The sequence below is a fragment of the Panulirus ornatus genome, chromosome 73, assembly GCF_036320965.1.
Source record: "Panulirus ornatus isolate Po-2019 chromosome 73, ASM3632096v1, whole genome shotgun sequence".
NCBI classification, from domain to species: Eukaryota; Metazoa; Arthropoda; class Malacostraca; order Decapoda; family Palinuridae; genus Panulirus; species Panulirus ornatus.
This window is the reverse complement of record NC_092296.1, coordinates 4,555,470-4,582,919: the sequence shown is the minus strand read 5'-3', so window position 1 is coordinate 4,582,919 and position 27,450 is coordinate 4,555,470. Positions and strand designations below refer to the sequence as shown.

Genomic DNA, 27,450 nt, shown 5'->3' with positions numbered 1-27,450 from the left:
ACCCTTACGTTACTCACTCGATCAAACCACCTCACACCACACATTGTCCTCAAACATCTCATTTCCAGCACATCCATCCTCCTGCGCACAACTCTATCCATAGCCCACGCCTCGCAACCATACAACATTGTTGGAACCACTATTCCTTCAAACATACCCATTTTTGCTTTCCGAGATAATGTTCTCGACTTCCACACATTCTTCAAGGCCCCCTAGAATTTTCGCCCCCTCCCCCACCCTATGATCTACTTCCGCTTCCATGGTTCCATCCGCTGCCAGATCCACTCCCAGATATCTAAAACACTTCACTTCCTCCAGTTTTTCTCCATTCAAACTCACCTCCCAATTGACTTGACCCTCAACCCTACTGTACCTAATAACCTTGCTCTTATTCACATTTACTCTTAACTTTCTTCTTCCACACACTTTACCAAACTCAGTCACCAGCTTCTGCAGTTTCTCACATGAATCAGCCACCAGCGCTGTATCATCAGCGAACAACAACTGACTCACTTCCCAAGCTCTCTCATCCCCAACAGACTTCATACTTGCCCCTCTTTCCAAAACTCTTGCATTTACCTCCCTAACAACCCCATCCATAAACAAATTAAACAGCCATGGAGACATCACACACCCCTGCCGCAAACCTACATTCACTGAGAACCAATCACTTTCCTCTCTTCCTACACGTACACATGCCTTACATCCTCGATAAAAACTTTTCACTGCTTCTAACAACTTTCCTCCCACACCATATATTCTTAATACCTTCCACAGAGCATCTCTATCAACTCTATCATATGCCTTCTCCAGATCCATAAATGCTACATACAAATCCATTTGCTTTTCTAAGTATTTCTCACATACATTCTTCAAAGCAAACACCTGATCCACACATCCTCTACCACTTCTGAAACCACACTGCTCTTCCCCAATCTGATGCTCTGTACATGCCTTCACCCTCTCAATCAATACCCTCCCATATAATTTACCAGGAATACTCAACAAACTTATACCTCTGTAATTTGAGCACTCACTCTTATCCCCTTTGCCTTTGTACAATGGCACTATGCACGCATTCCGCCAATCCTCAGTAAGATTTTATTTTTCATAATCTGTAGCAAGTGCAAGGATTATGTGTGGCAAGTTGAGAGTGTACGCTAATTCTTGATTGTGAAATGTCTCAGCTCGAGCCATCAGAAGTTGAGGGATGGTTGTGAAAACAATAGTAGGAGGATTTGATGATGGTACTGACCTGTTCCACCCATTTCAGTTCATCATCCAAAGTAACTCCAAGAGACTTTATATGCTGAATACCCTTGAAGGGGTAGGGCTCCTGTGAGACAGGAGGGGATGGTACAGGACTGGAAGCAAGGATGATGACAACATTCACAAAGAAAGTCGTCAATCCATGAAATGGATTTCATTGTTGCCAATGGTCGATGTCTTCGTTGATGATTATGTTATGGTACGCTAGGTTAAAAGTGTTGTTAAGTCAATAAAGGTGAGAGCCACAGAGGCCTTGTGTTTTTCTAGGCTGTGGTAACTAAAGTCCAGGAAGCTGAGAAGGTAGTAGGTGGTAAAGATTTTCATTTTATCTAACTGCTGATGTTTAATGAAACTTGCATTATTTGTATAAGCTCGATTAAACTCAAAACTTTCTCAGAGTAAGCTAGGATTAAGGATCACAACTTTCTCAGAGCAAGCTAGGAATAAGAATCAAAACTTTCTTGGAGTAAGCTATGAATAAGGAGTGAAACTTTCTCAGAGTAAGCTAGGAATAAGGAGCAAAATTTTCTGAGTAAGCTAGGAATAAGAAGCAAAACTTTCCGAGTAAGCAAGGAATAAGGATCAAAGCTTTTTTAGAGTATGCCAGGAACAAGGATGAAAACTCTCAGAGTAAGCTAGGGATAGGGATGATGACAGTTAGTTGTAGTTTGCTTAGAGAGTAGGAGCTTGTTAACTTCATTGTCTGGAGACATAGAATCTTCCAGTCAGCAGGTTATTTTGATAGACTCAAGGGAAGCAGTGATGATAGAGTAGAGGGATTTGACTGCCTTATTAGAGAATTTGTTGTAGTGTTTCATAGGTAATTGTGCTTGATATATCATGACTGCATGATTGTATAAAGACCACACTTGCACCACAGGTCCTGCGTGTAAAGCTCTACACTTGATTAACTTTTTTAGAGTAGGTGTCAAAGGTCAAGGTCTCTTGTTGAAATTGTTACTTATTGCATATGATTAGGTGTCTGGACATGGGGCAAGTTGGTGTTTAGATATTGGCTAAACTTGTATCACATAGTGCATACAAAGTTGTGCACCAAGGGTTCTCCCTCAGAGTGGAAACCTGTTATACATAAAATATTTCAAAAATAAATGTTTGCTACAGTATTTACCATACCAGAAAATTGTCATCCATTATACTAAACTTTTCTGAATTTTAGAATACTTTTCCTGCACATAAGCATTGTTAGTTACTGATAATTTTTTATTTGAATTTTGTAAAGCTGACTGGACTTATAAATGCCCGAAAAATAAGTATTGAATATGGACGGAAGATACTAAAAGATTACCTGACATCAGTATGCTTCTTAACAGTGAATGCCTTCGGATACATCGGTTCCTTTTGTGTGCTCAGGTGAGTGATCTTTTAGTTTTTCTATATTTGGAATTGATTCTTTATTTTCATTCTTAGGGCAATATTTTTACAAGAACTCAAGATAGGTAAAAATCAGTATAAAATGGTAGTAATGTACTCCATAAGGAAAAGTTATGATGATGATGCTGTACATCTCCTTTTGAGATATATAATCACTAAAGGTGATTTATGTAGGTGAATCTTATCTCAGAACATATGTGTGTGTGTTTGTAATTTCATCTTGGTACAACACAGGAAGGAAGTTTTCCATTTATGAGGTCCCATCTGAGCATTCAATTTGAACCTTGGAAACTTCCACACTCTAAATGTTAAACTTCCAAAATTTGGCACAGTCTTACTTAATAAGTAAGGCATGTATCGTTCAGGGGCCCCTTTACATCCTTTGTCGCCCCTACACACTTGTATGTAAAAGTCCTTCAAAATGGACCCTCTAAAATCTTGGAAAACAAGTTGCACAGCATAGCTTCCAGCTTCCACTGTGTCTGTGTAACTTTTACCATGTTAAATGCTTGTCCTTGATATCTAATTTTATTTTTCCCCTTTTTTTGAGAAGTCTAGAGATATTTGTGAAATGTGTATTTTCATGTATTATATCATTTTCATTAAGAATGCTGTTTCAGATCCATTCTTCGCCATGTGAACTTCTTGACAGCATCATTCCTTCCTGGGTTCATTGCCAGTTTCATGGCGATATTTGTAGAACGACAAGAGCGCAGATCTTTGCTGGCAATTTACGTCACTAATGTGGTGCAGTATTTAGATCTTTCAGTTTAACTTTTTCAAGAGAAATTTTTCCTGTTACCTTGTAGGGAGTGAGACTTCATTTATGACACGTTTATTCTATTTTACCATCTCTGACAATTGGTCATTCACTTGATTCTTATGTCAGTAAAGATTAGTGTGGAAATCCCAGCTGTCATGTCTAGAATATTTAAGAAATTATGCCTGTTAGCCTTATTTTTTCAGAAATGGAGCAATGCCTCATTTGAGTTACTTATAGAATGCACATGATGTATGTAAATGTGTTAGTAAGATGAGTAAGGTAGCCCTTTTAGTTGAAAAACTGAATTATTACTATACAAGAGAACAGACAGGAACATCAGTGAAGGGGGAAAGGAGGGAAGTGATAGCAGGTAGTGATGAGGTGAGGAGGATATGGAGTGAGTATTTTGAAGGTTTGTTGAATGTGTCTGATGATGGCAAATGTAGGGTGTTTTGGTCGGGGTGGTGTGCAGAGTGAGAGAGTCAGGGAGAGTGGTTTAGTGAAGTGAGAAGAGGTGATGAAAGCCTTGCAGAAGATGAAATCCGTCAAGGTGGCGGGTTTGGATGCTATTGCAGTTGAATTTATTGAGAAAGGGGATGACTGTGTTGTTGATTGGTTGGTAAGGATATTCAGTTTATGTATGGATCATGGGGAAGTGCTTGAGGATTGGCAGAATGCATGTATAGTGCCATTAACAAAGGGAAAGGGGAGTGTTCAAACTACATAGGCATAAGTTTGTTGAGTATTCCTGGAGAATTGTATAAGAGGGTATTGATTGAGAGGGTGAAGGCAAGTACAGAGCATCAGATTGGAGAGGAGCAGTGTGGTTTCAGAAGTTGTAAAGGATGTGTGGATCAGGTGTTTGCTTTGAAGAATGTGTGTGAGAAATACTTAGAAAATCAGATGGATTTGTATGTAGCATTTATGGATATGGAGAAGGCCTATGATAGGGTTGATAGAGATGCTTTGTGCAAGGTCTTAAGAGTTTACTCTTAGTTATATGTATGCTTTTGCACCCTTTTAGACTAAGTTTCACAGTAGCCAGTATATTTAAGGTATGGTCGATATTGGAGTTGTTTAGCCCACTGACTGCAGCTGCTCTAGATATTCATTGAGCCCTGAGTGCAACAATTTTGAAAAGATTAAAAATGATTCCACTAGTTTTTTTCTTACCATTTGAAATTTTTTCTTGAAAAAGAAGATATAAATATACATATCAGTAAAGTGGGATGGGGGAAAGAATACTTCCCACGCATTCCTCACGTGTCATAGAAGGCAACTAAAGGGGACAGGAGCGGGGTGCTGGAAACCCTCCCCTCCTTGTATTTTAACTTTCTAAAAGGGGAAACAGAAGAAGGACTCACGGGGGGAGTGCTCATCCTCCTCGAAGGCTCAGATTGGGGTGTCTAAATGTGTGTTGATGTAACCAAGATGAGAAAAAAGGAGAGATAGGTAGTATGTTTGAGGAAAGGAACCTGGATGTTTTGGCTCTGAGTGAAAAGAAGCTCAAGGGTAAAGGGGAAGAGTGGTTTGGGAACGTCTTGGGAGTAAAGTCAGGGATTAGTGAGAGGACAAGAGCAAGGGAAGGAGTAGCACTACTCCTAAAACAGGAGTTGTGGGAGTATGTGATAGAGTGTAAGAAAGTAAACTCTAGATTGATATGGGTAAAACTGAAAGTTGATGGAGAGAGATGGGTGATTATTGGTGCATATGCACCTGGGCATGAGAAGAAAGATCATGAGGCAAGTGTTTTGGGAGCAGCTGAGTGAGTGTGTTAGTAATGTTGATGCACAAGACCAGGTTATAGTGATGGGTGATTTGAATGCAAAGGTGAGTAACGTGGCAGTTGAGGGAATAATTGGTGTACATGGGTTGTTCAGTGTTGTAAATGGAAATGGTGAAGAGCTTGTAGATTTATGTGCTGAAAAAGGACTGGTGATTGGGAACACCTGGTTTAAAAAGGGAGATATACATAAGTATATATATGTAAGTAGGAGAGATGGCCAGAGAGCGTTATTGGATTACGTGTTAATTGATAGGCACGCGAAAGAGAGGCTTTTGGATGTTAACGTGCTGAGAGGCGCAACTGGAGGGATGTCTGATCATTGTCTTGTGGAGGCGAAGGTGAAGATTTGTAGAGGTTTTCAGAACAGAAGAGAGAATGTTGGGGTGAAGAGAGTGGTGAGAGTAAGTGAGCTTGGGAAGGAGACTTGTGTGAGGAAGCACCAGGAGTGACTGAGTACAAAATGGAAAAAGGTGAGAACAAAGGAGATAAGGGGAGTGGGGGAGGAATGGGATGTATTTAGGGAAGCAGTGATGGCTTGCGCAAAAGATGCTTGTGGCATGAGAAGCATGGGAGATAGGCAGATTAGAAAGGGTAGTGAGTGGTGGGATGAAGAAGTAAGATTATTAGTGAAAGAGAAGAGAGAGGCATTTGGATGATTTTTGCAGGGAAATAATGCAAATGATTGGGAGATGTATAAAAGAAAGAGGCAGGAGGTCAAGAGAAAAGTGCAAGAGGTGAAAAAGAGGGCAAATAAGAGTTGGAGTGAGAGAGTATCATTAAATTTTAGGGAGAATAAAAAGATGTTTTGGAAGGAGGTAAATAAAGTGCATAAGACAAGGGAACAAATGGGAACTTCAGTGAAGGGGGCTAATGGGGAGGTGATAGCAAGTAGTGATGATGTGAGAAGGAGATTGAGTGAGTATTTTGAAGGTTTGTTGAATGTGTTTGATGATAGAGTGGCAGATATAGGATGTTTTGGTCGAGGTGGTGTGCAAAGTGAGAGGGTTTGGGAAAATGATTTGGTAAACAGAGACAAGGTAGTAAAACCTTTGCAGAAGATGAAAGCCGGCAAGGCAGCTTGTTTGGATGGTATTGCAGCAGAATTTATTAAAAAAGGGGGTGACTGTATTGTTGACTGGTTGGTAAGGTTATTTAATGTATGTATTACTCATGGTGAGGTGCCTGAGGATTGGTGGAATGCTTGCATAGTGCCATTGTACAAAGGCAAAGGGGATAAGAGTGAGTGCTCAAATTACAGAGGTATAAGTTTCTTGAGTGTTCCTGAGAAATTATATGGGAAGGTATTGATTGAGAGGGTGAAGGCATGTATAGAGCATCAGATTAGGGAAGAGTAGTGTAGTTTCATAAGTGGTAGAGGATGTGTGTAGCAGGTGTTTGCTTTGAAGAATGTATGTGAGAAATACTTAGAAAAGCAAATGGATTTGTATGTAGCATTTATGGATCTGGAGAAGGCATATGATAAGAGTTGATAGAGATGCTCTGTGGAAGGTATTAAGAATATATGGTGTGGGGGCAGGTTGTTAGAAGCAGTGAAAAGTTTTTATCAAGGATGTAAGGCATGTGTACATGTAGAAAGAGAGGAAAGTGATTGGTTCTCAGTGAATGTAGGTATGCGGTAGGGGTGTGTGATTTCTTCATGGTTGTTTAATTTGTTTATGGATGGGATTGTTAGGGAGGTGAATGCAAGAGTTTTGGAAAGAGGGGGCAAGTATGCAGTCTGTTGGGGATGAGAGAGCTTGGGAAGTGAGTCAGTTGTTGTTCGCTGATGATACAGCGCTGGTGGCTGATTCATGTGAGAAACTGCAGAAGCTGGTGACTGAGTTTGGTAAAGAGTGTGAAAGAAGAAAGCTGAGAGTAAATGTGAATAAGAGCAAGGTTATTAGGTACACTAGGGTTGAGGGTCAAGTCAATTGGGGGGTAAGTTTGAATGGAGAAAAACTGGAGGAAGTGAAGTGTTTTAGATATCTGGGAGTGGATTTGGCAGCGGATGGAACCGTGGAAGCAGAATTGAATCATAGGGTGGGGGAGGGGACGAAAGTTCTGGAAGCGTTGAAGAATGTGTGGAAGTCAAGAACATTATCACAGAAAGCAAAATGGGTATGTTTGATGGAATAGTGGTTCCAACAATGTTATATGGTTGCAAGGCATAAGCTATGGATAGAGTTGTGTGGAGGAGGGTGGATGTGCTGGAAATGAGATGTTTGAGGACTATATGTGGTGTGAGGTGGTTTGATTGAGTAAGTAATAATAGGGTAAGAGAGCTGTATGGTAATAAAAAAGTGTGGTTGAGAGAGCAAAAGAGGGTGTTTTGAAATGGTTTGGTCACATGGAGAGAATGAGTAAGAAAGATTGACCAAGAGGATATATGTGTCAGAGGTGGAGGGAACGAGGAGAAGTGGGAGACCAAATTGGAGGTGGTTAAGATGGAATGAAAAAGATTTTGAGTGATCGGGGCCTGAACATGCAGGAGGGTGAAAGGCGTGCAAGGAATAGAGTGAATTGGAACGATGTGGTATACCGGGGTGGACGTGCTGTCAATGGATTGAACCAGGGCATGTGAAGCGTCTGGGGTAAACCATGGAAATTTCTGTGGGGCCTGGATGTGGAAAGGGAGCTGTGGTTTCAGTGCATTATTACATGACAGCTAGAGACCGAGTGTGAACGAATTTGGCCTTTGTTGTTTTTTCCTAGTGCTACCTCGCGCACATTTGGAGGAGGGGGTTGTTATTTCATGTGTGGCTTGGTTGCAATGGGAATAAATAAAGGCAGACAGTATGAATTATGTACGTGTGTATATATGTATATGTCTGTATGTGTATATATGTATATGTTGAGACGTATAGGTATGTATATTTGTGTGTGTGGACGTGTATGTATATACATGTGTATGTGGGTGGGTTGGGCTATTCTTTCATCTGTTTCCTTGCGCTACCTCGCTAACGCGGGAGACAGCGACAAAGCAAAATAAATGAATAGATAAATATCATTAAAGTGGATATCATTCTTCATCACTTTGTTATCAAGATTCTTGTAAACTTAGTGGTGCTGCTTTTCATCAACCCTCCATGTAATTATAAATAATTACTCATTATTTCATCAAATCCATTTCAAAATCTAACTTTTATTATCTAGTCTCCTTTATTTCTTATCTCTTTTGGCTTCAGTATTTCTATGGTTGTTAGCCTTTCCATGTAGCATAGTTCCCTTACGTATGGCACAATCTTTGTAGCCTTCTGCTGGATCTTCTTCAGGAAACTAATGCATCCCATAAAGGGAGGTTGATGACAAACACAGTTCATCATATCCTGGCATGAAGCACACCCTTTTGATTTCATTTCTCTTGTATGTAATGGTTTATCTAGGTTCTGAACATCAATATTCTATTGTCAGGAAAAAGAGAAAGTTTAGTCAGGAAAAAAAAGAAAATTTAAATAGTTTTTGGAAACTAATTCCATGCCATACCTGCATGAGGAATATTTTATTCACTGACATAATTTTTTGTGCATCTCAAATAAATACCAGCTTAATAATCACCCCATCATTTTTGATGTTGCTTTATTACCAATTTTTTCTTTTCTGATACAGTACGAAGTGAACTCAATACAATAATGTGAAGCACCTAATCAAATTGACTGTAGTAAGAGTGGAATTAAAGTACTCATTGGCCTTGTTGAAATCTCTTACAAGTAAAATCGTACTTTTGATCAGTACAATTGATTTTCCTGCATCTGATTTCCAGGCATCAGAATGTTTGTGGAACTCAGCAGTGGGACGTGGTTATGTAAAGCCCATTCCACATGGTGAGATCTTGATATTTGCTGGGGCCATGGCTGTTTTAGGATACAGTTTCCGATCTTCAAGCCCTCCCAGCAGACTGGTCAACTCCATCCTTCAGTAAGTTTTCAAGAGAATATTTTTCTAAATCATTATGAACAGGTAATAAGATTAAAAAGATGAAATGGAGTTAGGAGCCAGAAGTAAGTAAAATAGCAAAAGAGAGGTTGTAACAAGGGATGAGGTGGTGTACATGTGTTCATTTGCAATGTGTATGAAATCCTTAGGTGAAGATAGAATGAATACAGGGATAGTACAGTATTTGTGTTCAAGGAGCACATAACGTTGAGACCCTGGCAAGGAATCAGTCACTAACCATAAGGTGAAATCAGGATGCAGCAGTTAGTGGTGAGCAGCCCATAAGTGTCTACAGTTTTTAGTTGCGACATGTTTGTCAGTTATTTGGCTTTTTTTTTCACGTACCTATTTTTTTGTGAAGTTATTGTTCTGTTATTATCTTGTAACCTTGAGCCCACTTCGTCGGGGTTTCCTGCTGTTTAAGGTTCTGCGACAGTCAATGGCAGGGAAGGATGGACTTGTTTGGAATGAGAAGGTGTTTGACGAGATTGTACTCTGATTATACAACCTCACTGAAGGTGACTTTTCACTTGCACCATAACCATAAGAAGGTAGAGTCCAGTAATACCAATTTTTGTTCTGCAATATATGCAATATACTAAAGCTCAGTAGTCTATTCTGGATGATACCTGACTGACATAGGAAATAGCAAACATGTATGAAGGAAAAAGACTAAATCTGAAACAAACACCACCATTACAAAGCATGTTTGCAGGTGCCATGATGAATTATTATCTACAATTTTAATTGTGCTATTTTTTGTTGTATAGTATATCATCACTTTTCACATATTTATGCAAGCAAATCATTCCTCAGCCATACTGAATGAAAAAGATTACATTACACACCACCAGTAAGTCTTCAGAGTCAATGATAACATAATGAGAAATATTTTCTATTAATATGGTTAGTTTGGAATGTCATCAGAATTTTTTTTTTCTCCATTAATTTGGGATATATATTATTCATGCATCTGATGTACCAAATGATGCAAAAATGGATTTTTTTTTAATATTTGAATTGGATGACATATGTCACAATACTGAAACATGAGCATAAGTTATTTGGATGATTCCATATGTGTCATCAAAATGCCAGGATGGTAAGAAAGTGTAATATAGATACTTTTTTTTATGGAGATATAAGGTATATTGGTTGGTGAATTTATTACTTTGTTAAGAGTGATGGGTGATGATCACATCCTTTAAGATTTTGAAACAGATTGATGATGCAGATGGTTAACAGTTCTGTGAGAGATGTAGGAATAGAGCAAACAGAGGACATGAGATGAAATTAAGCAAAAAACTTTTTCAGAAATATGTAAAGAAGTACTTTTATTGTATAAGAGTGGTGGATAATGCAATAAAATGACTAAGGATGTGGATAAAGCAGGCAGCACAGAGATTTAAAGAGTTGTTGAAGAAATTGGGCCCCATTAGTCCAAAATTCCCTCCATTCACAGTACTTATAGGTAAGTAAAATGAGTAATTACTAAACTTTAGATTGTACTTTGGACCCTATTTGTGCCTTTTATACTCTTTTCGTACTGTTGGCTACAGAACCCGGGTGTTCAAACCATACCGTACACTGGGACAGAATCTGAGGGAAAGATGATGATAATGATAAGGCATGTGTGCAATTAGGAAGGAAGCAGGATTTGTCTTTTGTGGTAGTGGTAAGTCTACTTTAAGGATGATTGCTGTCAACAAGGTCATTGAATGTTTATTGAGAAGGTTGTGAGGGAGGTAAATGTAAGCTTCCTCAGGATGAGGGGTAGGTTACCATATGCTAGCAGTGGGAGATGGGAGGTGAATCAGTTACTGTTCTCAAATGACATGATTTTGGTGGTAGACTCTAGAGAGAAACTCGTGAAGCTAGTGAGAGAGTTTAGGCGAGTATGTAAAATGAGAAAGTCAAGTGTAAATATGAACTTAAATAAGGTAATGAGGTGTACCAGGGGAATGCAACAGGATGATTTGAGTATGAAATTGAATTAGGAGGCTGTGAAGGAAGTGAAGTGCTTTAGATACATTAGAGTGGAAGAGGGGCTTTAGGTTCTAGGTGCTCAAAGGAGTGTATGGAAGAAGTAACTATTTGTTAGCACAAAAATGGGGTATGTTTGAAAGTACGATAGTCCCAACAGTGTTGTATGAATGTGAATCTTCTGCCCAAATTGCAAAAAAAATGAAGAGGGTGGACATTTTGAAGATGGTATGTGGTTTAAGGGGGCTTGGTCTTGTAAGGAATAACATCATTAGAGGGAGGTGTGATAGTAAGCACAGTCTGATTGAGAGATCTGAATTAGGTGTGCTGATATGGCTCAGAAGTTTGAAGAGAATGAACAAAGAGAGATTAACAAAGGGGATCTATGTGTCATAAATAGAGGGATGTTTACTTTGGGAGATTGGAACTGTATGAAAAACTGTTATAAAAAGAGAAAGGCAGATGATAGAACAAGTTAAGTGAAAAACTGTAAATACCAAGCCTGTTAGAATGCTTTTAGAGTTAGACTGATAATAATTGCATTTAAGGAGATTGGACCCTATAAGAATGAAATTCCCTCCTTGTACTTGTGGATAAGTTTCTGCAAACAAATGCACAGAAAAGAAAAGACACACAAAAATAGAAATAAGCATAAAAAAAATTACATGTACTCATGCTGAATTATTCATTTACTCATGTACATTTACACTTTGTTGTATAACTAGAAAAGAAAATCTTTTTTTTTTTGTTATCCAGGTTGTTCTTAGGGCGTGGGGAATCTGGAGTGATGATTGCCAGCCGACAAGTGACCCATCCTATTCTATCAGAACAACTCGACCCGAAACCTCAGCCATGGGTTAGTTAAGCCAGTTAATCCTAACATCACTTCTAGCATCAATCTCCAACCATTTCTGTCACCACTTCTGGAATGACCTCTGCCACCACTACTACCACCATCTGTGCCATTGCCTCTACCATCACTCATAATTCACTTCTCAGTGCCTCTGCATCACATCAAAATGAAGTTGTCCCGATTTACATTTTATACCTTGGAGGCAAATTTTCCAGTTGCAGCTTATGTATGTTTTGCTCGGGTTAACCTTTACAGGCTAAAAGATTTCTTTTTATAGCTTATGGTTTTCACATTATTGTTAGTTGATTTCATTTTTCTTCTCATTTTTACAGCCCATGAAATTGCTGTCAGTCTTCACTTTTCATCATCCCCTCTGTCCACACAGGGGTGGCTGTTTGCCACACTTTTTCAGGGTGAGTAAATACAAGCCACTGCTATCAAAACAGGTATCATGCACCCTAAAGTTTTAATGGACTGCATTTGCTGAAAAGATAACATTTAAAGAAACTAGTAACTGTTGACAAGAATGATGATTCAGTACAAACAACAGTTTGCTCATTTATAATTTTTTTTCTAACTAGGAGTAGGGAAGAAACAATAGACCAATTCCTTTACCATTGCAAGGGTTATGTTCCTGGAAAGACCACGGTGGACAAAATTGTTGCATAAACGTGCATAAGATACATGGAAATAGGAAAACTGGGTCATGGAACATAACATACTGAATAATATTTAGATGTTTTATCCGTCTAAAACACCTAAGAGTGAATAAGTTCTTCAAACCCTTTTTTTTTTTTTTCAGGCCCTAGAGAGCCTTCTTAAACACCTATGGTTATGACACACTTAGTATCATAAGGCTGTAATATAGTGTAGTGCATAGATTAACGGTTAACTTATCTTCTCAGATGGGTTTACAAGGTTTTAGTCAGGGCTTCCTCCTTCAGTTGGCAGTCAAGCTTTTGTCCTCAGCATCAAGGATAGTGAAAAGTCCATGGAAGGTGATTAACTTGCTTCTAAATGGAAATAACATCAGCGCTGGAATTTTCCTTGCATGGTTTATATCAGTATTTAAGGTGAGGATTCATTTGAACCTGTTACATTCAGAAGGTAGTGAAGAGATATTGATTATAGCTAACCATGAAATACATTTTAAAGTATGTTGATACTAATTTACACATACTGATATTATTATTACCACCTCACACCACATATTGTTCTCAAACATCTCATTTCCAGCACATCCACCCTCCTCTGCACAACTCTATCCATAGCCCATGCCTCGCAACCATATAACATTGTTGGAACCACTATTCCTTCAAACATACCCATTTTTGCTTTCCGAGATAATGTTCTCAACTTCCACACATTCTTCAGTGCTCCCAGAACTTTCGTTTCCTCCCCCACCCTATGATTCTCTTCCGCTTCCATGGTTCCATCCGCTGCCAAATCCACTCCCAGATATCTAAAACACTTCACTTCCTCCAGTTTTTATCCATTCAAACTTACCTCCCAACTGACTTGTCCCTCAACCCTACTTTACCTAATAACCTTGCTCTTATTCACATTTACTCTCAGCTTTCTTCTTTCACACTACCAAACTCAGTCATCACCTTCTGCAGTTTCTCCCACGAATCAGCCACCAGCGCTGTATCATCACTGAACAACAACTGACTCACTTCCCAAGCTCTCTCATCCACAACAAACTGCATACTTGCCCCTCTTTCCAAAACTCTTGCATTCACCTCCCTAACAACCCCATCCATAAACAAATTAAACAACCATAAAGACACCACACACCCCTGACGCAAACCTACATTCTCTTAGAACCAAACACTTTCCCACCCATACACATGCCTTACATCCTTGATAAAAACTTTTCACTGCTTCTAACAACTTGCCTCCCACACCATATATTCTTAATACCTTCCACAAAGCATCTCTATCAACTCTATCATATTCCTTCTTCAGATCCATAAATGCTACATACAAATCCATTTGCCTTTCTAAGTATTTCTCACATACATTCTTCAAAGCAAACACCTGATCCACACATCCTCTACCACTTCTGAAACCACACTGCTCTTCCCCGATGTGATGCTTTGTACGTGCTTTCACCCTCTCAATCAATACTCTCCCATATAATTTCCCAGGAATACTCAACAAACTTATACCTCTGTAATTTGAGCACTCACTTTTATTCCCTTTGCCTTTGTACAAAGGCACTATGCAGGCATTCCGCCAATCCTTAGGCACCTCACCATGAGTCATACATACATTGAATAACCTTACCAACCAGTCAACGATACAGTCACCCTCTTTTTTAATAAATTCCACTGCAACACCATCCAAACCCGCTGCCTTGCTAGCCTTCATCTTCCGCAGAGCTTTTACTACCTCTTCCCTGTTTACCAAATCATTTTCCCTAACCCTCTCACTTTGCACACCACCTCGTCCAAAACACCCTATATCTGCCACTCTATCATCAGACACATTCAACAAACCTTCAAAATACTCACTCAATCTCCTTTTCACATCACCACTACTTGTTATCACCTCCCCATCAGCCCCCTTCACTGAAGTTCCCATTTGTTCCCTTGTCTTACTCACTTTATTTACCTCCTTCCAAAACATCTTTTTATTCTCCCTAAAATTTAATGATACTCTCTCACCCCAACTCTCATTTGCCCTCTTTTTCACCTCTTGCACCTTTCTCTTGACCTCCTGCCTTTTTCTTTTATACATCTCCCAGCCATTTGCATTATTTCCCTGCAAAAATCGTCCAAATGCCTCTCTCTTCTCTTTCACTAATAATCTTACTTCTTCATCCCACCACTCACTACCCTTTCTAATCTGCCCACCTCCCACGCTTCTCATGCCACAAGCATCTTTTGCGCAAGCCATCACTGCTTCCCTAAATACATCCCATTCCTCCCCCACTCCCCTTACGTCCTTTGTTTTCACCTTTTTCCATTTTGTACTCAGTCACTCGTGGTACTTCACACAAGTCTCCTTCCCAAGCTCACTTACTCTCACCACTCTTTTCACCCCAGCATTCTCTCTTCTTTTCTGAAAACCTCATTCTCTCTTCTAAAAACCTCCACAAATCTTCACCTTTGCATCCAAAAGTCTCTCTTTCGGACACCTATCAATTAACACTTAATTCATTAACGCTTTCTGGCCATCCCTCCTACTTACATACGTATACTTCTGTATATCTCTCTTTTTAAACCAGGTATTCCCAATCACCAGTCCTTTTTCAGCACATAAATCTACAAGCTCTTCACCATTTCCATTTACAACACTGAACACCCCATGTACACCAATTATTTCCTCAACTGCCACATTACTCACCTTTGCATTCAAATCACCCATCACTATAACCTGGTCTCATGCATCAAAACTATTAACACACTCACTCAGCTGCTCCCAAAACACTTGCCTCTCATGATCTTTCTTCTCATGCCCAGGTGCATATGCACCGATAATCACCCATCTCTCTCCATCCACTTTCAGTGTTACCCATATCAATCTAGAGTTTACTTTCTTACACTCTATCATACTCCCACCACTCCTGTTTCAGGAGTAGTGCTACTCCTTCCCTTGCTCTTGTCCTCTTGCTAACCCCTGCCCTTACTCCCAAGACAAATTCAAACCACTATTCCCCTTTACCCTTGAGCTTCGTTTCACTCAGAGCCAAAACATCCAAGTTCCTTTCCTCAAACATACTATCTGTCTCTCCTTCTTTCTCATCTTGGTTACATCCACATACATTTAGACACCCCAGTGTGAGCCTTCGAGGAGGATGAGCACTCCCTGCGTGACTCCTTCTGTTTCCCCTTTTAGAAAGTTAAAATTCAAGGAGGGGAGGGTTTCCAGCCCCCCCGCTCCAATCCCCTTTAGTCGCCTTCTACGACACGTGAGGAATGCATGGGAAGTATTCTTTCTCTCCTATCCCCCTATTACTATTTTTTTTTTTTTCTTTTCATACTATTCGCTATTTCCCGCATTAGCGAGGTAGCATTAAGAACAGAGGACTGAGCCTTTGAGGGAACATCCTTACTTGGCCCCCTTCTCTCTTCCTTCTTTTGGAAGATGAAAAACGAGAGGGGAGGATTTCCAGCCCCCCGCTCCCTTCCCTTTTAGTCGCCTTCTACGACACGCAGGGAATACGTGGGAAGAATTCTTTCTCCCCTATCCCCAGGGATATATATATATATATATGTATACATATATATATATATATATATATATATATATATATATATATATATATATATATATATATACATATATATATATATATATACACATACACATATATATATATATTTTTTTTTTTATTATACTTTGTCGCTGTCTCCCGCGTTTGCGAGGCAGCGCAAGGAAACAGACGAAAGAAATGGCCCCACCCCCCCCCCCCCCATACACATGTATATACATACGTCCACACACGCAAATGTACATACCTACACAGCTTTCCATGGTTTACCCCAGACGCTTCACATGCCTTGATTCAATCCACTGACAGCACGTCAACCCTGGTATACCACATCACTCCAATTCACTCTATTCCTTGCCCTCCTTTCACCCTCCTGCATGTTCAGGCCCCGATCACACAAAATCTTTTTCACTCCATCTTTCCACCTCCAATTTGGTCTCCCTCTTCTCCTCGTTCCCTCCACCTCCGACACATATATCCTCTTGGTCAATCTATTACTATTATTACTATTACTATTATTATTATTATTATTTATTTTATTTATTATACTTTATCGCTGTCTTCCACGTTAGCGAGGTAGTGCAAGGAAAGACTAAAGAATGGCCCAACCCATCCACATACACATGGATATACATAAACGCCCACACACGCACATATACATACCTATACATTTCAATGTATACATACATACACAGACATACATATGTACACATGTACATATTCATACTTGCTGCCTTCATCCATTCCTGTCGTCACCCCACCGCACATGAGATGGCACCCCCTCCCCCCACGTGTGCACGAGGTAGTGCTAGGAAAAGAGAACAAAGGCCACATTCGTTCACCAAAACTACAGCTCCCTTTCCACATCCAGGCCCCACAAAACTTTCTGGGAAATTATATAGGAGGGTTATTGATTGAGAGGGTAAAGGCATGTACAGAGCATCAGATTGGGGAAGAGCAGTGTCTCTTCAGAAGTGGTAGAGGATGTGTGGATCAGTTGTTTGCTTTGAAGAATGTATGTGAGACATGCTTAGAAAAGGAGATGTATTTGTATGTAGCATTTATGGATCTGAAGAAGGCATATGATAGAGTTGATAGAGATGCTCTGTGGAAGGTATTAAGAGTATTAGGGTGGGAGGTAAGTTGCTAGAAGCAGTGAAAATTTTTATCAAGGATGTAAGGCATGTGTACGAGTAGGAAGAGAGGAAAGTGATTGGTTCCCCGTGAATGTTGGTTTGCAGCAGGGGTGCATGATGATGTCTCCATGGTTGTTTACTTTGTTTATGGATGGGGTAGTTAGGGAGGTGAATGCAAGAGATTTGGAGAGAGGGGCAAGTATGCAGTGTGTTGTGGATGAAAGGGTTTGGGAAGTGTCGTTTGTTGTTCGCTGATGACTGAGTTTGGTAAAGTGTGTGAAAGAAGAAAGCTGAGAGTAATTGTAAATAAGAGCAAGGTTATTAGGTTCAGTAGGGTTGAGGGAAAAATTGATCAGGAGGTAAGTTTGAATGGAGAAAAACTGTAGGAAGTGAAGTGTTTTAGATATCTGGGAGTGGATTTAGCAACAGATGGAACAATGGAAGCAGAAGTGAGTTACAGAGTCGGGGAGGGGGCGGAGGTTCAGGGAGCATTGAAGAATGTGTGGAAGGCGAGAATGTTATCTCAGAGAGCAAAAATGGGTATGTTTGAAGGAATAGTGGTTCCAATAATGTTATATGGTTGCAAGGCATGGCCTATAGATAGGGTTGTGCGGATTAGGGTGGATGTGTTGGAAATTAGATGTTTGAGGACAGTATGTGGTGTGAGGTGGTTTGATCAAGTAAGTAATGAAAGGGTAAGAGAGATGTATGGTAATAAAAAGAGTGTGGTTGAGCGAGCAGAAGAGGGTTATTGAAATGGTTTGATCACAGAGAGAATGAGTGAGGAAAGATTGACGAAGAGAACATATGTGTCAGAGGTGGAGGGAATGAGAAGTGGGAGACCAAATTGGAGGTGGAAGGACGGAGTGAAAATGATTTTGAGTGATTGGGGCCTGAACATACAGGAGGGTGAAAAGTATGCAGTGCAGGGAATAGAGTAAATTGGAATAATGTGGTATACCGAGGTCGATGTGTCAATGGGGCAAATGAGTGTTGGGGTGAGAGAGTATCATTAAATTTTAGGGAGAATAAAAAGATGTTCTGGAAGGAGGTAAATAAAGTGCGTAAGACAAGGGAGCAAATGGGAACTTCAGTGAAGGGCGCAAATGGGGAGGTGATAACAAGTAGTGGTGATGTGAGAAGGAGATGGAGTGAGTATTTTGAAGGTTTGTTGAATGTGTTTGATGATAGAGTGGCAGATATAGGGTGTTTTGGTCGAGGTGGTGTGCAAAGTGAGAGGGTTAGGGAAAATGATTTGGTAAACAGAGAAGAGGTAGTGAAAGCTTTGCGGAAGATGAAAGCCGGCAAGGCAGCAGGTTTGGATGGTATTGCAGTGGAATTTATTAAAAAAGGGGGTGACTGTATTGTTGACTGGTTGGTAAGGTTATTTAATGTATGTGTGACTCATGGTGAGGTGCCTGAGGATTGGCAGAATGCGTGCATAGTGCCATTGTACAAAGGCAAAGGGGATAAGAGTGAGTGCTCAAATTACAGAGGTATAAGTTTGTTGAGTATTCCTGGTAAATTATATGGGAGGGTATTGATTGAGAGGGTGAAGGCATGTACAGAGCATCAGATTGGGGAAGAGCAGTGTGGTTTCAGAAGTGGTAGAGGATGTGTGGATCAGGTGTTTGCTTTGAAGAATGTATGTGAGAAATACTTAGAAAAGCAAATGGATTTGTATGTAGCATTTATGGATCTGGAGAAGGCATATGATAGAGTTGATAGAGATGCTCTGTGGAAGGTATTAAGAATATATGGTGTGGGAGGAAAGTTGTTAGAAGCAGTGAAAAGTTTTTATCGAGGATGTAAGGCATGTGTACGTGTAGGAAGAGAGGAAAGTGATTGGTTCTCAGTGAATGTAGGTTTGCAGCAGGGGTGTGTGATGTCTCCATGGTTGTTTAATTTGTTTATGGATGGGGTTGTTAGGGAGGTAAATGCAAGAGTTTTGGAAAGAGGGGCAAGTATGAAGTCTGTTGGGGATGAGAGAGCTTGGGAAGTGAGTCAGTTGTTGTTCGCTGATGATACAGCGCTGGTGGCTGATTCATGTGAGAAATTGCAGAAGCTGGTGACTGAGTTTGGTAAAGTGTGTGGAAGAAGAAAGTTAAGAGTAAATGTGAATAAGAGCAAGGTTATTAGGTACAGTAGGGTTGAGGGTCAAGTCAATTGGGAGGTGAGTTTGAATGGAGAAAAACTGGAGGAAGTGAAGTGTTTTAGATATCTGGGAGTGGATCTGGCAGCGGATGGAACCATGGAAGCGGAAGTGGATCATAGGGTGGGGGAGGGGGCGAAAATTCTGGGGGCCTTGAAGAATGTGTGGAAGTCGAGAACATTATCTCGGAAAGCAAAAATGGGTATGTTTGAAGGAATAGTGGTTCCAACAATGTTGTATGGTTGCGAGGCGTGGGCTATGGATAGAGTTGTGCGCAGGAGGATGGATGTGCTGGAAATGAGATGTTTGAGGACAATGTGTGGTGTGAGGTGGTTTGATCGAGTGAGTAATGTAAGGGTAAGAGAGATGTGTGGAAATAAAAAGAGCGTGGTTGAGAGAGCAGAAGAGGGTGTTTTGAAGTGGTTTGGGCACATGGAGAGGATGAGTGAGGAAAGATTGACCAAGAGGATATATGTGTCGGAGGTGGAGGGAACAAGGAGAAGAGGGAGACCAAATTGGAGGTGGAAAGATGGAGTGAAAAAGATTTTGTGTGATCGGGGCCTGAACATGCAGGAGGGTGAAAGGAAGGCAAGGAATAGAGTGAATTGGAGCGATGTGGTATACCGGGGTTGACGTGCTGTCAGTGGATTGAATCAAGGCATGTGAAGCGTCTGGGGTAAGCCATGGAAAGCTGTGTAGGTATGTATATTTGCGTGTGTGGACGTATGTATACACATGTGTATGGGGGGGGGTTGGGCCATTTCTTTCGTCTGTTTCCTTGCGCTACCTCGCAAACGCGGGAGACAGCGACAAAGTATAATAAAGAAAATAAAAAATTATTATTATTATTATCATTATTATTATTATTATTATTATTGTTATTATTATTATTATTATTATTATTATTATTATTATTATTATTATACTTAATCACTGTGTTATTTTTATCTGGTGATAGTAGAGTAAAAGATCCCATGGGGCTTATTTCCCAGAACTTATTAAATTCTGTTGTGAATATAGTGATGTTCTGTAATTAGACTTCATTGTATAGCAGAAGCTGTTGAAATCTTCTCGTGTAGTTGATGATGTTAGTGTGCTCACATTTTCCATTATTTTAAGATTCATTGTAAATTTTTGACCACTCTGCTCATATTCCAAGTTGTCTACCACTCGCAATAACCTTTTTTTCAAATTTATTTCCCTATGCTGTAGCTATTCAGAGTCACCCTGTTGGTTCATAACTTTGTGTGTGTGTGTGTGTGTGTGTGTTTAGATAGATATATTCACATTTTAAGACCAATGACATCAGGAACAAACACTCAGAACTACTCACCTACTGCAAGAACACAACTTAGACACATCCAGGAAACCAAACTTACACCCAAATCCACCCTCCCTCCCTATTATAACTAAGCATTAAGACTAGACAAACAACAAGGATAAGGAAGGGAATCATGATTCTTATACACCATGGCATCCCATTTACAGACACCCCCTCAATGCAAGGTGACACTATTCATGACATACTTATCACTGAAATAGGACTGCACAGCCTTTACTGCGTTATGATCAACAACTGTATATCTCACCTTGCCATCTCCACTTCATACCTGACCTCCATACCCAATACCTCTTTGTGTGTGTGAAGATTTCAATGACCACCATCTTTCATGGCTTAAAACATAGACCTATTATCCCTGACCTGGTGAACTGCCCATAAGCCAACTGCATTACTTCAATATCCTCATCAAATGCAACCAAACAATGAGGCATCCAGCCCACCACATGTAGCAACGAACCTCAAGTGACATTATTTTTTATTCCCTGAGACTGCACACAAGGACCATCTGGAGCATATCACACAAATTTTCCTTCAAACACTTGTTCTTTCCGATAACACTTCAGCAAAGCCACCCTCCTGACACACCCACCAAAAAAAAACTCAGACTCAAGGAAAGCAAACTGACCGCACAAATTGTAGAATCCAAGGAAACATGTTTAGACAAAATCAATGACCATTAATAACAACCATTGAATGAATTCAAACTCGGAGAAACACCATCAATAAGCTAATCACTGAAAAGCAGATTGTAAATTTGCACTTCTTCATTAATGAAATGGACTATGGAACCAACTGCAACCAACTTTGTAAATGGTAAAGAAAATCCACACCTTCCATGCCACCCCCAGCTCCTACAAATGAAGCCTCATTCCATAACCAGGTCCCACAGACTTTTCCATGGCTTCCCCTGACCACTTCATATTCTCTGGCTCTCTCCATTTACAGCATGTGGCCTTCCTATATACTGCATCGCTCCAATTCATGTTATGCCATGCATATCATTCACCTCCCTACATGTTCAGTTTCTGAACCCTCAGAACCTTTTCCACTCCATCTTACCATCTCCAATTTCACCTCCCTCTTCTTTTCTCTTGACGCATATACAACCTTCTCACTCATCCTCTCCATATCTTGAAACCATTTCAGTGCACCCTTTTCAGCTCTTTCAACCATAATTTCTCTCACTACCACAACTCTTTCTTATCCTATCATTGCTTACTTATATAACCCTCATCGCACCACATTGATTTTGAGTATCTCATTTGTAACACTTTCCCTCTTTTCTCTATCATCCCAAAGCCTAAGCCTTGCATCCATACAACACTGTCAGGACTATTATACCATGAAAAACATGCCCATCTTTACCTGAACAACAATGCCATCTCTTTTCATACAGTCCTCAATGCATCGAGAACCTTAGCCCCCAACCACTCACCCTTCAGCTTAGTTCAGTTTTCATGATTTCATTTGCTGCCATGACCACTCTCCCTGGCATCTAAAACATCCCACTTACTCTATGTACCCTCAGATCAAACTCACTCCAACTTGCTTGTCTCTTTCCAGTTATGAAATTAATTGCTTTTATTCACACTCACTCTCAACTCTTTCCTTTCACACGCTTTCTCAAGCTCAGACACTAGCAGTTTCTCTCATGATGTAAGTACTGCAATGAAGACATTGAGCACTTAATCCTCAATTGTTGTAAACTCACCCTGGGTAGACACAGCATAACATCACTGCACTTTATGACCTGTGGGCCTATCCTTGTGGATGTAAGTTTAAATGGAGAAAAATTGGAGGAGGTGAAGTATTTTAGATATCTGGAAGTGGACTTAGCAGTAGATGGAAGCTGAAGTGAGTCACAGGGTGGGAGAGGGGGCAAAGGTTCTGGGAGCGATGAAGAATGTGTGGAAGGAGAGAACATGGTTGTAAGGCGTGAGCTATAGACAGGATTTTATGGAGGAGGGTGGATGTGTTAGAAATTAAATGTTTGAGGACAACATATGGTGTGTGGTGGTTTGATTAAGTAATGAAAGGGTAAGAGAGATATGGAAATAAAGAGTTTGGTTGAGAGAGCATAAGAAGGTGTGTTGAGTGGTTTGGATATATGGAGAGAATGAATGAGGAAAGACTAACAAAGAGGATGCATGTGTCAGAGTTTGAGGAAACAAGGAGGAGTGGGAGACCAAATTAGAGGTGGAAGGATGGAGTGAAAAACATTTTGAGCATTTAGGGCCTGAACATACAGGAGGGTGAGAGGTGTGCATGGAGTAGAGTGAATTGGTGACCTGGTATACCAGGGTTGACGTGCTTTCAGTACACTGGTCCAGGGCATGTGAAACATCTGGGGTAAACCATGGAAAGGTCTGTGGGGCCTGGATGAGGATAGTGAACAGTGGTTTCAGGGAATTGTACATGATGGCTAGAGATGAAGTGTGAACAAACATGGCCTTTTTTGTCTGTTTTCCTGGCACTACCTTTGTGAAGCAGGGGGTAGCGATGCTGTTCCCTGTGGAACAAGGTAGCGCCAGGAATAAATGAAGGCAAGCAAGTATGAATATATACATTTGTATATATGTATTGTGTATATCTTGATATGTATAAGTATGTGTATGGGCATTTTATTTATTTATCATACTTTGTTGCTGTCTCCCGCGTTAGCGAGGTAGCGCAAGGAAACAGACAAAAGAATGGCCCAACCCACCCACATACACATGTCGTAGAAGGCGACTAAAAGGGGAGGGAGCGGGTGGCTGGAAATCCTCCCCTCTCGTTTTTTTTTTGATTTTCCAAAAGAAGGAACAGAGAAGGGGGCCAGGTGAGGATTTTCCCTCTAAGGCCCAGTCCTCTGTTCTTAACGCTACCTCGCAAACGCGGGAAATGGCGAATAGTATGAAAAAAAAAAAAAAAAAAAAAAAAAAAAAAAATACACAGACATATACACATATACACATGTACATAATTCATACTTGCTGCCTTTATTCATTCCCGTCGCCACCCAACCACACATGAAATGACAACCCCCTCACCCAGCATGCATGTGAGGTAGCACTAGGAAAAGACAACAAAGGGCCACATTCGTTCACACGAAGTCTCTAGCTGTCATGTATAATGCACCGAAACCACAGCTCCCTTTCCACATCCAAGCCCTACAAAACTTTCCATGGTTTACCCCAGACGCTTCACATGCCCTGGTTCAATCCATTGACAGCACGTTAACCCCGGTATACCACATCATTCCAATTCACTCTATTCCTTGCACGCCTTTCACCCTCCTGCATGTTCAGGCAACAATCGCTCAAAATCTTTTTCACTCCATCCTTCCACCTCCAATTTGGTCTCCCACTTCTCATTCCCTCCACCTCTGACATTTATATCCTCTTTGTCAATCTTTCCCCACTCATTCTTTCCATGTGACCAAGCCATTTCAAAACACCCTCTTCTGCTCTCTTAACCACACTCTTTTTATTATCACACATCTCTCTTACCCTTTCATTTCTTACTCGATCAAACCACCTCACACCACATATTCTCCTCAAACATCTCATTTCCAACACGTCCACCTTCCTCGGCACAACTCTATCTATAGCCCACGCCTCGCAACCATATAACATTGTTGGAACCACTATACCTTACCTTCAAACATAACCATTTTTGCTTTCCGAGATAATGTTCTCGCCTTCCACACATTTTTCAATGCTCCCAGAACTTTTGCCCCCTCCCCCACCCCGTGACTCACTTCCGCTTCTGTTGTTCCATCCGTTGCCAAATCCACTCCCAGATATCTAAAACACTTCACTTCCTCCAGTTTTTCTCATTGAAACTTACCTCCCCATTGACTTGTCCCTCAACCCTACTGTACCTAATAACCTTGCTCTTATTCACATTTACTCTCAAGTTTCTTCTTTCACACACTTTACCAAATTCAGTCACCAGCTTCTGCAGTTTCTCACCCGAATCAGCCACCAGCGCTGTATCATCAGCGAACAACAACTGACTTGCTTCCCAAGTCCTCTCATCCACAAGAGACTGCATGCTTGCCCCTCTCTCCAAAACTCTTGCATTCACTTCCCTAACAACCCCATCCATAAACAAATTAAACAACCATGGAGACATCTTGCACCCCTGCCACAAACCGTCATTCACTGAGAACCAATCACTTTCCTCTCTTCCTACTTGTACACATGCCTTGCATACTCGATAAAAGCTTTTCACTGCTTCTAGCAACTTGCCTCCCTCACCATATATTCTTAATACCTTCCACAGAGCATCTCTATCAATCCTGTCAAATGCCTTCTCCTGATCCATAAATGCTACATACAAATCCATTTGCTTTACTAAGTATTTCCCACATACATTCTTCAAAGCAAACACCTGATCCACACATCCTCTACCACTTCTGAAACCACACTGCTCTTCCCCAATCTGATGCTCTGTACATGCTTTCACCCTCTCATTCAGTACCCAGGAATACTCAACAAACTTGTACCTCTGTAATTTGAGCTCTCACCTTTATCATAACCCTTTGCCTTTGTACAATGGCACTATGCATGCATTCTGCCAATCCCCGGGCACCTCACCATGAGTTATACATACATTAGATATCCTCACCTGCCAGTCAACAACACAGTCACCCCCTTTTTTAATAAATTCCACTGCAATACCATCCAAACCCACATTTATGTATATATATATTTATTTATTTATAGATAAATATATTTATTTATTTATCTATACTTTGTTGCTGTCTCCTGCATTAGTGAGGTAGCACAAGGAAACAGATGAAAGAATGGCCCAACCCACCCACATACACATGTATATACATACACATCCATACACACGCATATACATACCTATACATCTCAACGTATACATATATATGCACACAGACATATACATACATACACATGTACATAATTCATACTGTCTGCCCGTATTCATTCCCATCACCACCTCGCCACACATGAAATAACAACCCCCTCCCCCCGCATGTGCATGAGGTAGTGCTAGGAAAAGACAACAAAGGCCACATTAGTTCACACTCAGTCTCTAGCTGTCATGTATAATGCACTGAAACCACAGCTCCCTTTCCACATCCAGGTCCCACAGAACTTTCCATGGTTTACCTCAGATGCTTCACATGCCCTGGTTCAATCCAATCATATGTGTATGAGTGGATGAGCCATTCTTCATCTGTTTCCTGTCACTACCTTGCTGACGCAGGAGACGGCAATCAAATATGATGAATAAATAATAAATCAATGTATACACATATGCATAGATATTCATACACATTCAGATACATATGAATATATACACATGTACATATTCCTACTAGCTTGCCATCATCCATTCTAGGTGCTATCACAGACCTTTCCATGGTTTACCTCAGACGTTACACTTGTCAACTTATTGTTTGGACATTGGCGAGAATGAGTAAGGAAAGGTTGATAGAGAAGATATATGTGTCTGAGTTAGAGGGAACAAGGAAAAGCAGGAGACCAAAGTGGAGGTGGAAGGATGGAGTAAAAGGATTTTGAGCAATCAGGGCCTGAATGTGCAGGAGGGTAAGAGGCATGCACAGAATAGAGTGAATTGGAATGATCTGGTATACTAGGTTCAGTGTGCTGTCAGTGGAGTGAACCAGGGCATGTGAAATGCGTAGGGTAAACCATGGAAAGGTCTGTGGTAGCACCTAGAATGGATGAAGGCAAGGAAGTATGAATATGTACATGTATACACATACATATACATATATATCCAGGTACATATTCATACTTACTTGCCTTCATTCATTCCTGGCGCTACCCTGCCTCACAGGAAATTGCATCGCTAACCCCATTTCAGTGTGGTAACGCTAGAAAAAAGACGAAAAAGGCCACATTTGTTCACACATATTCTCTAGTTGTCATGTGTAATGCCCCAAAACCACAGCTCTCTATTCATATCCTAGCTCCACAGACCTTTCCATAGTTTACCCCAGATGCTGGGGCTAGAGGAGATAGAATATTCCCCTTGTGTCATAGAAGCCGACTAAAATGGGTTGGAGTGGGGGATTGGAAATCCTCCCCTGCAGTTTTCTTTTCCAAAAGAAGGAACAGAGAAGGTGGCCAAGTGAGGATGTTTCCCTCAAAGGCTTAGCCACTTGCTGCTTACACCACCCATCGTGGGAAATGGCAAAAACATGTGAAAAAAAAAATATATATATACACACACACACACACTAGCCAAAGCCAGGTATCAACAGACCCAAGGGTAGGATGAACAGCTGGATGACTGAACCAACTGCTGAAACCAGGATTCACACCTTTGCACTCAGCCATGGACGGCTAGCAAATGCGTCACTACTTGTATAAAAACTCTCTTGTGAATTTTCACCTTGATGTGTTCCACAAGTTGCATTTTTGTCACAGCTTGTTTGATTGCTGAAGTAAACTTTTTATGTCCTGTACTAAGTACACATGATTATTTTTCACAGGGGACTTGTTGTGCAGGCAGGTGGTGGCATGGGAAAGATGATCCATCACATGGAGCAGTAGCTGGTGTATTGTCTGCTCTCTCAATGTACTTTTACTCTGCCCCATCACTCGCTCTTTATATGATGTGGAAAGTTCTAGAGGTG

The 27,450-nt window shown here is 40.6% G+C and overlaps 1 protein-coding gene across 4 annotated transcripts in view; it reads left to right on the top strand.

The window, feature by feature from the left end:
- LOC139748287 (transmembrane protein 135-like) overlaps positions 1-27,450 on the top strand; it is a 63,223-nt gene that overhangs the window by 8,921 nt on the left and 26,852 nt on the right. For all 4 annotated transcript variants that reach the window (XM_071661271.1, XM_071661273.1, XM_071661274.1 and 1 more), the window contains 7 exons: positions 2,510-2,640; positions 3,282-3,408; positions 8,971-9,125; positions 11,883-11,982; positions 12,312-12,392; positions 12,885-13,052; positions 27,307-27,447. In XM_071661271.1, coding sequence (XP_071517372.1) covers positions 2,510-2,640; positions 3,282-3,408; positions 8,971-9,125; positions 11,883-11,982; positions 12,312-12,392; positions 12,885-13,052; positions 27,307-27,447 — 903 coding nt within the window. The remainder of the gene's footprint in view (positions 1-2,509; positions 2,641-3,281; positions 3,409-8,970; positions 9,126-11,882; positions 11,983-12,311; positions 12,393-12,884; positions 13,053-27,306; positions 27,448-27,450) is intronic.